At 52.4% G+C, this 14,890-nt stretch overlaps 1 protein-coding gene across 4 annotated transcripts in view; it reads left to right on the forward strand.

Moving 5' to 3' along the window:
* The first annotated feature begins 3,731 nt into the window (after positions 1-3,731).
* The window catches only part of JADE2 (jade family PHD finger 2), an 83,921-nt gene continuing 72,762 nt past the window's right edge, over positions 3,732-14,890 (forward strand). The window contains exons 1-4 of one of the 4 annotated variants that reach the window (XM_064458322.1): positions 3,732-4,265; positions 7,050-7,179; positions 10,989-11,046; positions 14,063-14,148. In XM_064458322.1, the coding sequence (XP_064314392.1) occupies positions 10,989-11,046; positions 14,063-14,148 (144 nt within the window). In that variant the 5' untranslated portion in view covers positions 3,732-4,265; positions 7,050-7,179. Of the gene's footprint in view, positions 4,266-7,049; positions 7,180-10,988; positions 11,047-14,062; positions 14,149-14,890 lie in introns of those variants that run through there. The other 3 variants (XM_064458320.1, XM_064458323.1, XM_064458324.1) reach the window with 3 other exon arrangements.

Below are 14,890 nucleotides of genomic sequence, written 5' to 3' on the forward strand. Positions count from 1 at the left end.
CTCTTCTGAAGGTTTTTTAATAGTTTGGTAATCATAGCTCTACAGCGAGCCAGTTCACCCCTAAAATCAACGTATTGGCACCTAGTCATGACAGTGCCCGCTCCCCAGAGCACGGCAGCAGCCCCGAGGCACGGGCAGTGGTAGCAGCAGCTCCGCGGCACTTTGGGGGGGGCTCGTGTTTAGTGACGGGATTTAACTCTGCAGAACTTGCACAAAGCTCATAAAGGTGCCGTCCTTCACTTAAAACCAGCTGTTAATTCTACTTACGTGCTCGTCATCGGAAGGTTGCCTATATTTTTCTTTCAGGTATGCAAAAATAAGCACCGGTGAATGAAGATGAAAGGAAAATGTTGCTGGTTTCTTCCCTGGAGATCGTATTTCTTACTTGTTGCATAACTGCTTATTTTAGCATCAATCAGCTGAGCCTTTGTTGTGTAGACAATTCTGTCCTTTTAGAGGATTTGTGCAGTATTATTTCTTCCAAAATGCTTTTTTGGCTTATATTATTAGATTTATTTCTTCTCTTAGCAAATGCCAGCTGACAACACCCTGTCAGAGCTCTTCACAAGTGTTACATAAATGTCATACTATGTAAACTGGGTATCGTATGTATCATACACATGACCTTCCTGTAGAACCATCCATCAGGGGTTACCGCTGTGTATTTCATGTGTTACATATACGCATTTGTATGCAAGTTTTGTGTAAGTCTGCATATATAGTAGGCAAAAATCTGTTAAGCACGTGATTGCAACTGCCCAGGAAAGTACTCAAAATGCAGAAATGGCTGAGTTCTTGTTGCCAGTGCAACTTAATCTACGCCCTTTTGTTGAAGCGGACCAAGAGTTTGATTGCATGATCAGATACTGTTTTCCTTCTGCATCGCAATGGCGTGCAGCGCGTGAGACGGTCAGCAAGGGGCTCAGCAACGCTGGCTTGTTCCTATTGTTCAGCACATGATCCCAGGCCTTAGCTCAGCACATTATTCACGTCTGACCACTTTTGGATTTCGCAGCAATAGAAAATACAGCTCCGATATTCCCACGGGCGGTTTTTGAAGCAGAACAAGGTGCTCATCATCTGGATAGCAAAAATGCACTGAGGTTGTGCCTAGGGATGCTGCGGACCTGCTGAGCGCAACTCATCTGTACCGAGGAACTGGTCTGTGTACCTGGGTTCTGATGTGCTGTGACCCCCGTTAGAGGTGGTGTCCACAAGCCCTGGAGAAATGGCCAGCAGGGCCGTAAGGCTGTAGCGTGCTGTACAGGACTGGAGTGAGGACGTTGGCTGGTTCCTCAGAAGACAGAATTATTAATTTCCTCATGGCTTTTTCTACGGTACTTTCCACTACACCGCATCAGTGCTTCAGCACGTCATTAATCCTCCCCAAACACCCGTTATGAAGATGGGTCAGGGTGACACGTGGATGGATTAAGGTCAGTTTTGACTAATTCAGGGTACTCCATCTGAGAAGCGTAATATCTGCTTTTTCAGAGCATTTAACATGATACATGCAAGCACAAGCACCCGCAGCTTCCAGCTGTACCAAGATGGATGTCAGCAATTCAGGCTAAAGGTTTCGAGCTACACGCCTGCAATGTGGGCAATACAACCATCAGCACCCAAAAGCCTGGTTTAATGACTTTGTTAGCGTTACAAAGCCTGTGGCAAGGGCAAAGAGAGAACCCTCTTCTTGGGGAGAGTTTTATCCTGTCCTTACAGTCCGACTGTGTCCACGTCTTGCAGCCCCTGCTTCGTTCCGTGGGCAGTTTTTGGTTCTGCAGATAAGATGAGGATCTGGCCAAAATTTGTTTCCTTTTTGGCTTACGGGGCAGGTCCGTGGCACGCAGGTGTCATATGGAAAACAGATTATGACAATGTAATTAAGAACTGCTTTAGAATATGCGAGCACAAGAAAGTCTCTGTAAATTGGTACAGAATGCCTCGCTTTGGACATTTCTGATGTTCTGACCAGGTAACACAGTGACCTCCAAAATATCCCTTAAGGCAGCCTGGGCACATAGATGGGGTGGGATCCATGGGTGAAGTCCCGGCAGCGAATGCCGCCGGGTGCCGGTGCAGCGGGGCCAGCGGCCGCCGAGGCACCTGGGGCTGGTGGGGACGGACAGAAGGGGGCCATGCTCATGAGTCCCACTGCTCTCCTACTACCAGGAAAGTTTTTTTTAAAACTGGGGGCTGAAGTTTCCCCTTCCCTGGGGGGCCGCTGAGCGGGCTCTGAGCACTGGGGCAGCAGGTGCCCCAAAAGCAGCGTCCTGAGGGACTTCAGCAGCCAGAATGAGGCATGGTTTTGATGTGTGTTGTGAGCTGCGCTTCCCCAAAGCCCAACAGCATGACTAGTTTGGGTGGGTTTAGCTAAAAGACCATAAAAGGCTGTCTCATGCCAGATTTCAAGACCCTATTTCCAGACTTACAGTCCTAAAACCAAAAAAACCTCAGCACGCCCCAGAATGACCAACGCTCCTCTCCTGCTCTGCTTTCATCCTTGGAAGAGCCAAAGGACTCAGAGACTTCGGAAAACGTCCAGCACAGGCTGCCAAGGCAGAAAGTTGCAGCCTAATTCATTCAAGTTTGGCAAATTATAAGGAGCCAGAACAGGGATGTACATCAGACTGCCTTAGTTGTGGTGAGTCTAGCTGTGGTCCCAATGGTTTTTAACAACCAGTAACTCACGGTTTTAGAGCGGACCAGCTTAATGAATTTAAGAGATGACGGCAGATTGTGATCGAATAACCATCTTTAACCTGAATTTTAATTTTCTGCAGCAATAGTTTAACACAGTGCAAAACAACTTCTGCAATTTGTTTTACTGTAGGGCCTCCAAGAGTTTGGAAAGATGTATGTTGTACAGACCTCTGTATTTAAATTATTATTTTAATTTAAGAAAGTGTTTTCATTTCGATGGCTGCGCCGTCGCTGCTTTTACTCCTGGGGAGCCAGCGGGCAATAGCCCTGCTCCCCGCAGAGCCCCACCATCCATTTGGGGAGCACACGGCGGGGGGGCTCCGCTCCTCTCTGCAGAAACTCTGCAAACTTTTTTTTTTTTGGGGGGGGGAGGGCTGGGACACGACAGCACCCCCACATCTCCCCCCCCCGCCTCTCCCCGGGGCTTCGCTGCTGCAGCCCATCTCCAGCCCGGGTGCTGCTCGCCCCTGCGCGGGTGCTGCGCGGCCCGCGGAGGTACCGCGCCCCCCCCACCCCGGCGGTTCCCACGCCGGCGGCCCGCCCCGCGGCCGCGCAACTTTGCTACGCGGGGAGGGGGGGGCCAGCAGCCCCGCACCGCGGCCCCCGCCCGCTCCGCGATGGGCAAGAACCGTCTTTTTGACGCAGGAGAAATGGCAAATTTTAAGTACGTCATTAATATGGCGCCAAAAGGTTGTGTTTTTTTTTTTTAAGTATAAGCTTTTTTTTTTTTTTTAAGGTTGCAGCAGCGGCCCCGTGTACGCGTGTGCGCGGCGGGGAGAGGGGGCGCGGGGGGGGTGGGGGGGGTGCTGGGAGAGGAGGGAAAGAGTGCGTGTGCGGGGGGGTGTGTGTGTGTGTGTGTGTGCGTGTGCGGTGTGTGTGCGGGGGTGCAGGGCCAGCGCAGCCGGCGGGACGCGTGCGGGGCTGAGCGGGCTCCCGGCGTGCGGAGCCGGGGCTCCGGGCAGCGCCATGGGGCCCCGGCGGGCGGCGGGGGGGTGAGGAGCGGGGCGGGCGGGCGGCGGGACGCGGGATGGGCCCCGCGGCGGGACCCGCGCTGGCCGCACCTGGCCCTGCCGCCGCGCCTCGGGGCGGGAGAAGGCGCGGGAGGGGAAGAAATTGAAGATTTGGGGCGGCCGAGGAGGGAGGGGGGGGGTGGTGTGTGTGTGCGTGCGTGTGTGTGTGTGTGGAAGCGCCACCATTATCCGTCCCCGCTCCGAAAGTCGCTTCCCCGCCTCCCTGCCGGAGCCGGAGCCCGAGCGCGGCGGGGCGAGGAGAGCCGGAGGAAGTGCGGGGTTAAAAAAGAAAGAGAAACAGGCGGGCAGGGCTCGCCCGGCCGCGGCGGAGCGGCCATCTCGGCTGCGAGCGGGGGCCGCATCCATGGAGTTACCGGGCGGCCGCTCCTGAGGAGGGCCCGGCCGGCGCGGCCCCGGCAATGACACCGGCGTGAGGCGGCGAGGGGGGCTCTCCCGGCCGGGGACTGCGGGAGCATCCCCCGCCCCCCGCCCCCTCCCCGCCCGTAACCCGAGAGACAGCCTCAACTCTTGGAGGACACTCTCCTGGCAAAGGTAAAGGGCTCGGCGGCGGGAATGGGCTTATTTTGCAGCGGATGGTTATTTTGCAGCTCCCCCTGCTTTGCTTGCATTTATTTATTTTTTTTTAAATTTATTTATTCCCCCCCCTTCCTTCCCTCCCTCCCTCCGGCTGCGAGGCGGGGGATGTGCAGCATTTCCAGGGGTGGATTGCGCATGTTGGTCACTCTTGTTTTAAAGTGTACGGGAGGGAGGCGGCGGGAATGTAAACAAGAACTTTTAAAGGGTCGGCTCGCACCTTCGCCTTTTTTATTTTTCCAAATTAATGACTGCGGCAGCGGCTGCCCCGCGCCCTGCCCGCCCAGGGGAGGGGAGGGGAGGCGGGGGGGGGCTCCCCGCACCGCGGCTCTGCGGGGCGATGTGCGGTACCGGGGGACGGGGGTGGGGTGGGTTTGGGGCTCCGGGGCCGGGCAGCGCTGCCCCGGGGGATGCGCAGGGCGCTGCGCGGGCGCGGAGCCTTGCGCGGGGCCGGGATGGCGGTGCCCGGGGGCGTGGCGGCTGCCGGCTCCCGCCTGCCCTCCCTTCCCTTCTTCCCTTCCCTCCCCTCCGCTCCCGGCCGCCGCGCCTCGGGGCTTCCCCCGCCGCCTTCCCCCGCCGCCCCGCACCGCGCCGCGCCGCCGGGTCCCCGGGGCTGCCGGGCCCGGGGGGCGCCCGCCGCCCCCCGCATCACCCGGGCCCAAAACCAGCCGTTGTCCCCGTCCCCCTCCCCATCCCCATCCCTCGGGGGAAACCAGCGGCGCCCCGCACCGCCCCCGCCACCGGGCGAGCCCCTTCCCCACCTGCTGAGCGGGGCGGCCGCATCGCTTTTGGGATGCGGGGCTTGATGCTTTTTGGGATGCGGGGCTCGCTTTTGGGATGCGGGGCTTGCAGCCCCCCACCCTCCTTACCCGCCCCCCCGAGCCCGCCGCCCCCCCCCCGGCTGCTCCACTCCTGGGGATGGAGGAGGCGACCTGGAAGTTGGGAAGCGCTGCAGAGGCGGGGGGGTGCCGAATTGTCAATTAGGGGTGCAATTAGGAGGGGAAAAACCCCCATATCTGTCTCCATACCTGTACATCCTGAGCGCTGTTTGAGTGGGAAGGGAAGGATGGCATTCACAGGGAAAATTCCCAGCTCCTTCTCTCAGCACCCACAGTGAAAATTGTTTATTTACGGGTTTGAGCCTAGACCCTCCTACCGCTGGGACATCTCTAAGAGAGGATTTTGCTTGGGGGAAAAAAAAAAAATAAAAAAAAATCAATGATCTCAGCCTTTCTCCCAGGGGTGAGGAGCCCGGCTCTTAGGAATGGTGTTTGACCTTTAAGCATTTATTGGCTACTGAGGTTAAAATAAGCTTGAGATAGAAGTAAAAATAGCTTGCAGAAAGGTTAAATCGAAGGTTAAATTTGTTTTTCCTAGGAAAATTGAGGTTGATGTCCAACACTGAAGGCTTGGAGCAAAAGGATGGGAGGGTACACGTTCGGTCTGTAGGCGGGGAGGTGCAGTTCATTAAAGTATTGTTGGCTGCTGATACTGTTTGACACCAAGTTCTGAAAGTTGGTGGATAGGTGCTTCTCGGACTAAGGGGTTTTAAATAAGGTCTGGACTTTGCCTTTCTCTGGGTATTCGGTACAAAGGTTGGGGCGCCCACAGCTCCTGGGGATTTTCCTGAGATGCGGGTGCTCAGAGACCTGCAGGATGGGGCAGCCGATGGCGGGCGAAGAGCCCTGCCCTGGTCCCTGCCCTGGTCCCTGCCCGGAGGCAGGGGTGGCCCCGGGTGCCCGCAGTAACCTTTCTGATTACCCGTGCTCTGTCTGGGCTTGCTGGAGAAAAAAAAAAAAGGATAATTAGAGGGTAACAAGTCAGAAGAGGCAAGCAAAGTTATAAATGTGAGTAGTAAAGAAAAAAAAAAATCCCCTTGTAGATGTGGAAAAAGGCAAAGCACAGGAAGTAAAGGAGGGCTTGTTTTGTTTTAAATTTAAATGAGATTAAATTTTGCCCCAGGGAGCCAAGGCAGCAAGCAGAGCTGCTGTGGAGGAGAGGAGGAATGGCTCTCTCTTCACCTGGGCAGTTGAGTTTTTGCTGAAGACCTTGGAGCTGACAGCAGCCCGTGGAGGCAGCGGAGGGGCAGGCGAGCCCCGGCTGGCAGGGGCAGGCTCCCGCTGCCCAGAAAATTACTGTTCCTGGGTACCAGGATCGTGGCTTTCTGAATGTACACTTTGCGGGGTTGCCAGGGAGGTTAAGAACAGAGCAGCGCAGCTTCCCCTGAGGTGTCAGGGCTGTGCTCTGGGGTTTTGCTGGCCGTCTGTTGGCGCAGCCGATGCGCATCCTTTGGTCAAAAAGTTTGTTCTTCTGTTGTGAAATTGGGGCTGTGCCTGCGTCGGGGAATGCTGCTGTTCTCTCAGAGCCTCCTACAGCAGCGCTTGGCTTCAAAATTGTCAATGAGAAAAGGCAAGCTGATGAGGACAACCCTCCTATGGTATAAAGGCTGGGACCTTCCAGCCCTCCACCCTTCTTCTTATACTTTCTAACAACCTGCTGGTATTCCTAGACAGAGCAAACAAATAACGCAGAGGGGAAGCATTGGTGAGCTGCCCCTCGACTCCAGGTCACCCACCGGCCCGGGCACAGGCGATGGGACGGGGGGGGTCTGGGTGTGGGGGTCCGTGGGAGCGGGGGTCCGGGCTGGCCGGAGCGGTGTGCATGCCGCTGGGGGCACTATTTTCTGTTTGTGTTCCTATTTCTGTGCTTGGAAGAACAAACAGGGAAGTGGTTTTTCTGCAGTCTCATTGCAGCTCACAAACAGAACACAGAATTCAGCCGGTGTTGCTCAACTGTCACAGCGTCAGAGGTGACGGCGCAGGGGGACCCAGCGCGGCGCATCCCTTAACGTGCGGATGAGCGCTGGGAAGAGGTGATGACCAAATACTTTTTTTTTGTTTTAACTGCAACTTCTGCAGGTTTCTGTGCCTGGTCCCTGTGTGCACAGGCATGTATGGACTTCTCTAGTTTGCTCGCCTCAATCCAGAATGGCTCATTCTTGCAAACAGCCCCTGCACACGGTGCTGCGATGCCACCAGAAGCTCCAAATCCCACGTGGACTTGATGTTTGCAGGGAGCTGGGGAATGGCAGCGGATTCCCCAGAGCACAAGGATCCTGGAGGGGTTTGCAGAGGGCGAGGAGTTTGTCGGAAGCAGTTGTTTGCTGGCTGAAGGCTGGATGGGGCGTTTTGGGTTAGTGTGAACGGGAGCGTGGATGCGGGGAGGAGAGCCCAGGTGGGACAGGAGCTCAGGGTCTGGGCACACACCTCTCCGGGTGTGCTGAAGAGTGCTGCTGCCTTCACTTCTCCCAGGTTGCATGGGCTGGGCAACATTGCATTTCCAAAAGCTCTTCTTCAACCCTTCCCTGCTGCGAGGCAGGACCAGGCAGCCTGAGGCCATCATCTCAATTTTACCACCGATCCTGTGGTTAATTTGTCCATAGCCCTAGTGATTTACATTTGTTTAGGCTGATAGAGGGCCATCATCTTCCTTGGTTTAGCATTTATCTGCCTTTCTCAGCTTGAACAAAGGCAATGCTGAACATGTGTTAGTTTGCAAGCAATTCCCGTTTTTGGGTTTGCAGGGCTATGCCTGTGGATTTGAGTTGCAGACACTTCAGGGGGATGTTCATTTGTTTATAAAAGAAACCCACATCTGTTTCTGTTTTAATTTTTTTAAGCAAGCATACATAGAACCCTTTCTCTCGGTTTCTGGCTCTGTAAAAGCTAGATTCTGGGCCAAGTTTGACCTAACGATGACCTTTTCAAAGTATTACAAATTTTTTTGGTATTTGTTTATGACTTTAATAATGATGCCATGCGGGGAATGGGTCAGTTAAAGGTGAAATTAGCTTCTAATGTAAACAAAGGATTAATTTTGGAGCAGGGACTGTATTTCGTGGAGACTTTGAATTGCTTAGTAGTGCACCAACTGAATTGCTCCTGAGAGCTTGCTCCGTGCAAGGCCGGAGCTCCGGCCCTGGGAGTGTGAGGGATGCGGGCGATGGGTCCCCAGTGCTGGATGCCGGAGGGGTGTTGAGAGCCGATGGCTCACCCAGCCACCATCAGACTTTATAACTCTGTGCCTCAGATGGGGAAATGGCCCAATTACCCTTCTTCTACAGTAAATTCCTCCGTTAAGTACCATGTGGTTTACTACTGTTTGGCTGCTGGGGAAGATGAGTCCCTCAGAAAGCAGCATCTTCTTAGCACACTGCCTGGAAGGTAACCGTTTTCTGCAAAGGTCTGGTTGAGTCCCGTGGTTTTGGCCTCAAATTTCCCTTCCTTCACGCACACGGTACCTTGTGGGCCGTTGTGTGCCATCCTCTACCCAGGCAGATGTTGCCTTTCAGTGCTGCTGTGTTCAGAGATGTCCATACTTTGCTCAAGCCAGAATTTCATTCAGAGCAGTTGAAATGCTATTTGGTTCAGAGGATGCTGTCTTGGATCGTGCCAAAGTGGCAAAATGATTTATTGAAGCAGAGCCACTCTTTTACCCGCAATGTGAACCACTTCTGTATGTGAATATAAATTCATACCATTATACAGTAAGCGTGTAAAAGTGTGTTGTGCAGGTAGGGGCAGGACAGAAGCGGGATGCAGGGACAAAGTTCAATTAAAGGGATGATCAGTGCATCTTCTCACATATATATCAGAGCCAAAACCAGTCCCAGCATCCCAACACCTGTGCTGTGCATCAGTCGTATACCTTTTTCCCTCCCTTGGAAGGAGAGGGATGTCAGTGACACTGTCTTGCTGTGAAGGCAAGGATGGGAAACACTGGAAATCTCCCTGGCTATCCTGTGCTTCAGCTCAGGTGTTTATTTTCCCCGTTGACTTTGGCTTATTTAACCTCTGTGACTAGGAACACTGGAGTCAATAAAAGCATAGCTCCAGCTTTGTGCTTCAAAAGCCCGTTTCCTGCATCAGACCAGTAGAGCCAGATTAAAAGGTTCAGGTAGAATTTCCACTAAAAGTAAGTAAACTGCAGTTAGAGCTGTCTTCAATATCATTTTCCCCAAGCAAAATCTAATGGCTACTTGGAACAAGGCTGGTTTAATAACATCTGTTTCCCCATGAATCACTGGGGGAAAGTATTGATATTGCCATATTCTCAAGGAACATTTTTAATCATGTTTTGACAGGGCAATGCCTCACCACAACACTGATGGTTAGAATGTTTATGATACTTTGTAGTATTATCCCTTATAATGGTGTGATAAAACACAGTGCGTATATTGTAAAATACAAGCACTGCAAGGGTTTTATATGCTTATGTGGAACTTTTTGTGTTGTCTGGGGGGAATGGCATACTCTAGCCTGCTATCTGGTCTGTGTGCTGCTAGTATGTGCTGCGACTGAACTGCACAAACCCAGTGTTTTAGTATCATTTGCACTTATCATTTATGGAAGCGGTAGTTTGTATGCCATGTCAACAACCTTGGATTCTTACAAAATATCTCAGAAAGTACCAGGAAGATTTCCATGAGATTAAAATTGTTCTCTGCGGTGTATTTTAGCTCCCAGCTGGTTGGGTGGTTGTCTGGTCCATGGGTAGCGCTTTCCATCCAGAGCTCCCCAAGCTCTGTGTTGGGGGCCACATTGATCAGCCACTAGCCACATTGGTAGACTGGGGTCTTCAAAAGTTAAAATCTCTTTTTGCTTTCTTCCTTCTTTTCCCTTGCTTTTCCTTGCTTTTTCCAAGCTCCTACTGGTACAGGTACTTGACTTTAAGCGCTGAGCGCTCAGTTCCTGAGGGGCGAGTTCAGGACAACCCGCTGATTTCAAGCGGTTTCGTGGCTTGTTCAAAGTCACAAAGAGAATCAGCAGCTGAGCTTGAAACAGGTCTCCTCTCCTCCTAATCGGTGCAGTGGTACCCGCTGCTCTGGTTTTGTCTCTGAGAGGATAGAGAAGTCACAGCAGCTGTGCAGAAGCCGCTTGCTCTCCCCCCGCAGTGCTGGCGGGGGGCTGCATGGCTGTGCCGGAGCAGGCAGAGCAGCTCTGGGTGGTGGGAAGCGTGCTTCAGGCTTGGCTAGCACACGCTGGCTGTGTGACAGATACACCAGAAGTCTTAAAAGAACTAGATACCGCCTGAGTGGGAAGATGAGTCAGAGGGTAAAACCCCGGTCTCCTTGTACACAGGGGTCCTCTTCAGCTCCGTGGTGCTCGGACTTTCCCCTGCAGACATACTGAGAGTGCACATAGTTTCCATTCTTTTCTCTGTGCACTTCTTAAATTTGCAGCCCAGATGGGTAGTTCCTGGCATGTCTTTTGTCCCGTCCAGCAGCACCACGGGTCTGTGGTGGGGCACCCCCGGGTCTGTGGTGGGGCACCCCCGGGTCTGTGGTGGGGCATCCTCCGGTGGCGATGCTCTTGCAGAGGGAGGGATGCTTAGTTGTGGATCCTGCATAGGCAAATTGCTATGCAAACCTGAGTGATCAAAGTGTATCTCCTAGGAGTGGGGAAAGCTGGTGGAGGGACACTGGCACCCTTAAAGTTTAAAAAAACCCCTACTATGAGGATTGTTTTCTTTTTTTAAGCCCCTGGGTAGTTGTGTGTTGTGAGGGTAAGTACTGTCTGGTGCTGGGATAACCGGCATGCAGATATTCAGAGATAACAGTGATTTGGTGCTGAGATGAGTTTCCTGGGCATTAAGTGTAATGTTCAATTTCTTTTGTTACAGATGGAAGAAAAACGACGCAAGTACTCGATCAGCAGTGATAACTCAGACACCACTGACAGTAAGACCTTTAATTCAAGGCTTTGAACGAGATAACTAAGTGATTCACCTCCAGCAGGGAAAACGCTTGAATAATTACTTTGCAAAGAGTGGAGGAAACTGCATTTACTGGGAAGTCTCTGCACAATGAATTGTGTGCTGGGCTGGGTTTGTCAGAAATGCAGCAACAAGCTGATATCAATTTAAATGCCCTGGCTGTGGCTCCTCTTAACTGATGAGAGTGTCTCCCTCCTGTGCGGAGCCTGGGCGAGGGAAAGCTACTGATTGCAAATCTGCTAACGAAGCAGACACCCTTTGTAGACAAGTTGTCCTTTCCTGTGAGCTGCACCCTGAGACCGGTTAGCTCTTGACTGAGTTGTACTGGGGGAAAGGGAATTTTTTTTACTGGAGTCAGGGTAAAACGGGAGCCGCCTTGTTCCCTTCTTGCAAGCTGAAGAGTGATGTGGGAAAAGGGATAAGGCTCGAGCCAGCAAAGCTTGCAAGCCCACGCTTGCTTTTCAACATCTACCTCACCTCATCCTCATTCAGGAAAGCACAGAAGCATGTGCTCAACAATAAACATGTGCAAATGTGCTGAATTTTGGCTATAAATAGAGTGCTTTCCTCTCCCACTTATTCCAGGGTTTCACCCACTGCAGACATACCGCAGTGCCTTAGTGTTCAGTACCCTCGAGGCACTAGTCTAATCCCTTGTCTGGGCTCCGGAGTTTCCTAGTTGTTGCTCTTGGTTTCTTACGAATGTCACAGTAATTTCATCGGGGCCGTGCTGGGAATTTGCTCTCCACACTTTACAGGATCTGGCTGCTGGATATCCGAGCACGAAAGGGACTTCGCTAAAGACACTAAACTTTTGGGCCTTTTCCTAACAGGATGATGGGGAGATTACAGGGGGTTATGGAAAGGCTGATCTTGCTAAGTTTGGCTGCTGTTCCCACAGCTTTAGCCAAAAAAATTGTCAGCGTGACCAGAGCTTGCACCGCTGCAGCCGACAGGAACCTGCTGTTTGGCTGCCAGAGGGGACCCCCATCCTGCTGGAGCTCTGGGGGGGTCTGGGGGCTGAGCTGTGCCTACGGAAAGTGTTTCAGGCTCTGTCGACTCTGCTCACTTCTCGTAAAATAAAACATCTCTATCTCAGAAAGGGGTTTGTTTTGGAAGCCGTGCTCCAAACTTCCCGTCTCCTAATCCCCAGATGCTCAAAGGCTTACCAAGGCGACCCATGCTAGCTGGCTTCTCTGCCTTTCGGGGCTAAGGCATCTTTAATCACAGTATTAAACAACATGGCCTTATCTCTATTGGGCTTGGATATTTATGCTGCAGGTGATATCTAAGCTGTTGACAAATGCTCTCCTGCATTATAATTGTAGACAAAGGGATGACCTTCTTTTTTATCCCTTTGCTGGGAAAGGACGGTAGTGGCATGTTATCTAAGCCTACATAGTTGTAGCACCACGTCGTAGCTTGAGAAGAGGGGGCAAGGTGGAAACTGGTGACTTGATCTCTCAGTAGAAGCCGTGGATCTGCTGCCGTGATGCTTTGAGCAATGGGCCGAGTAAAGCGGCATTTCCCGGCGGCTGCAGCATAGGGCCTTCTGCTGTGGGCTTTGCCGATGCAGTCCTGTTGTGTGCTGAAATGAGGAAAAAAAATGCATTTATGTGGAGCACACTTCAGTGACATCTAGCCTGACACTGCAGTCAGAAAAACAGCCGTCTCTTGGGAGCGACTGATGCCATCAAACCTGGCCTTCGTTTTGTGAAGTACAAGAAAGTGGGTTTATCAAGTAAAGAGTGCGAGATGAACTAGTGCCTCTTCCCCTGCGAGCAAAAACAGGCACGGGGGATTTATCTGGGTTCACGAGGGACTAAATTGCTTGTGCTGGTGGAGGGAGGGACATTTCCCACCACGCTGGTACCGCACTGGGGACAGTCCTGGTCCCTTGTGCCCACTCAGCTCCCAGCCCAGAGCCCCTCCTGAGTCCTTGCATGCATGGATGTGTTGTGCTTGGCATTTGCTTATGTGCCCAGCGTTATTTCCCCCTATCCAGCCATCCAAGGATAAAATCAGTGGCTAAGGATAAAATCAGAATAGGCTCATCGATAGCTAATTTGTTGCACACCCACCAAAAAACCATTTTTATATAGTGGAATCTGAAGGGATCCTGCTATACAGAAGACCCAACCACAATCGTTATCATAAAAAGATTCCAGTAATTAGTTTATTATTTATTATTACCAAATGCATACAGCTTTTTAAAGTGATAGTAACACCTATGGGTTGGAAATAAAGATTAATATCGTAACGGTCCCAGCACATTTCAGGCTTTAGCTGCCCTTGCCTCGTGGAGGCAGTAGCAGTGGTGATGCTGCTGCTCCAGTCAGGATGATGAGAGTCCATTCGTAATATTCCCAGCATAAAGTAATCCCAAATGCCAGAGCAAATCCTCTCATACTACGGAAAAGTGCAGAGTGCGTTCACTTGGCGTGTCCTGTTGCGTGGTTCCCTCCAGATGCTGAACTGCACACAGGCGTGGAAGTTATTAGTCCTGGCATGGGCAGAGGAATTTTACCCCATTCGGTCAATATTTTTGACCACGGGGTCTGAAGTACTCGAGCAGTTCAGATGTCTGTCTTCAAGCAGCCTTGTTAGAAAATTTTTAGTCTCATGTTCTTAATTCCTGATCTGAAGAGATTTCCGATGCCAGGCATGAGCTGTGGCTCATGCTCTCTTAGAAGCCATTCTTCCCACTGACTTCGGGTTTCTCATTTCTGATGGCTGCATTTGAAAATGGTGCTTTTAAATTTCAGAGGCCTCTGTTTCATCATCGATAGCAGCAGGAAAGTGATGTTAATCTGTTTTGGTGAAGTGCCTTGGGATGCGCACAAAAATAATGCTATGGCAAGGTATTATTGCCTCTTAGCGTTGACGCAAGGCATTGGCTGAGGCTGTAGCGGCAGCAGGGCTGGTGACAAAGACACAGAAAAAACTTTTCCAGGTAACCTGTCTCCGTTGCTTCATTGCAGGTCACACCACAACCACCTCCAGATGCTCCAAAATTCCGAATACCAAATCCACCTGGTCACGGCAGAAGGAGAAGAAGCCCTCTGAGGTATGTAGGCTCTTAGGCTTTTGCCAAAGTCGAGTTTCCCCTGGGGCTGTGCTCGCCCAGGCGTGGTGGCAACCGGTGTGCCCACGGCTGGCTGTGGGTGGTGGGTACCAGGCCAGGGCATTCTCTCAGAAGCCAGAGCCCACGGTGTAGGGCCACGGCTTCCACCAGTGGTGCCAGCCCCAGCCTTGTGCTCAGCTCTGCTGGGAGGGAGCAGGCGGAGGTACCCAGCGGGCATCTCTGGTGAAGGGTTGGGGGGTCCTTGTGCGCACTCCATCCCTGTTGATGCAAGAGGGGAGAGGTTGAGTTTGGTGGGGTTGGGAGGTCCTGCAGCATTGGGGTGGCTACATGCTGAAGTTCCCTGGTTTGGCTGCCTGCCTGGATGCCCTTCACTAATGGCACAGGTCATAGCACCGATGCCAGGGGAGGGTGGCTCGGTGGCATGGAGGCTCCTCCCTGTGAATAAGTGGGAGGTACGGGGAGCTGTGAAATGAGAGACAGCACAGCTGAGTTGGAGATTATGTTGTGTTGGTTTCCTGCTGTCACGGGGCTCAAGGGCATAAAGCTGAGGCTGTTGGTGTCTGACCTTGCTGTAGGGTTTTCCCTCGCTCCTAGTCGGTACGGGCAGCGCTGCCCACCCCGGAGGGCATTGCCCAGGTTGCCCCTGCCAGCTCTGCGGTGCAGGGTCTGGGGTCACATCAGGAGGAGCTGCGTTTCCCAAGGACTCTGCTAGAAGGGACGATGC

Source organism: Phalacrocorax carbo, chromosome 8 (genome assembly GCF_963921805.1).
Source record: "Phalacrocorax carbo chromosome 8, bPhaCar2.1, whole genome shotgun sequence".
NCBI lineage: Eukaryota > Metazoa > Chordata > Aves > Suliformes > Phalacrocoracidae > Phalacrocorax > Phalacrocorax carbo.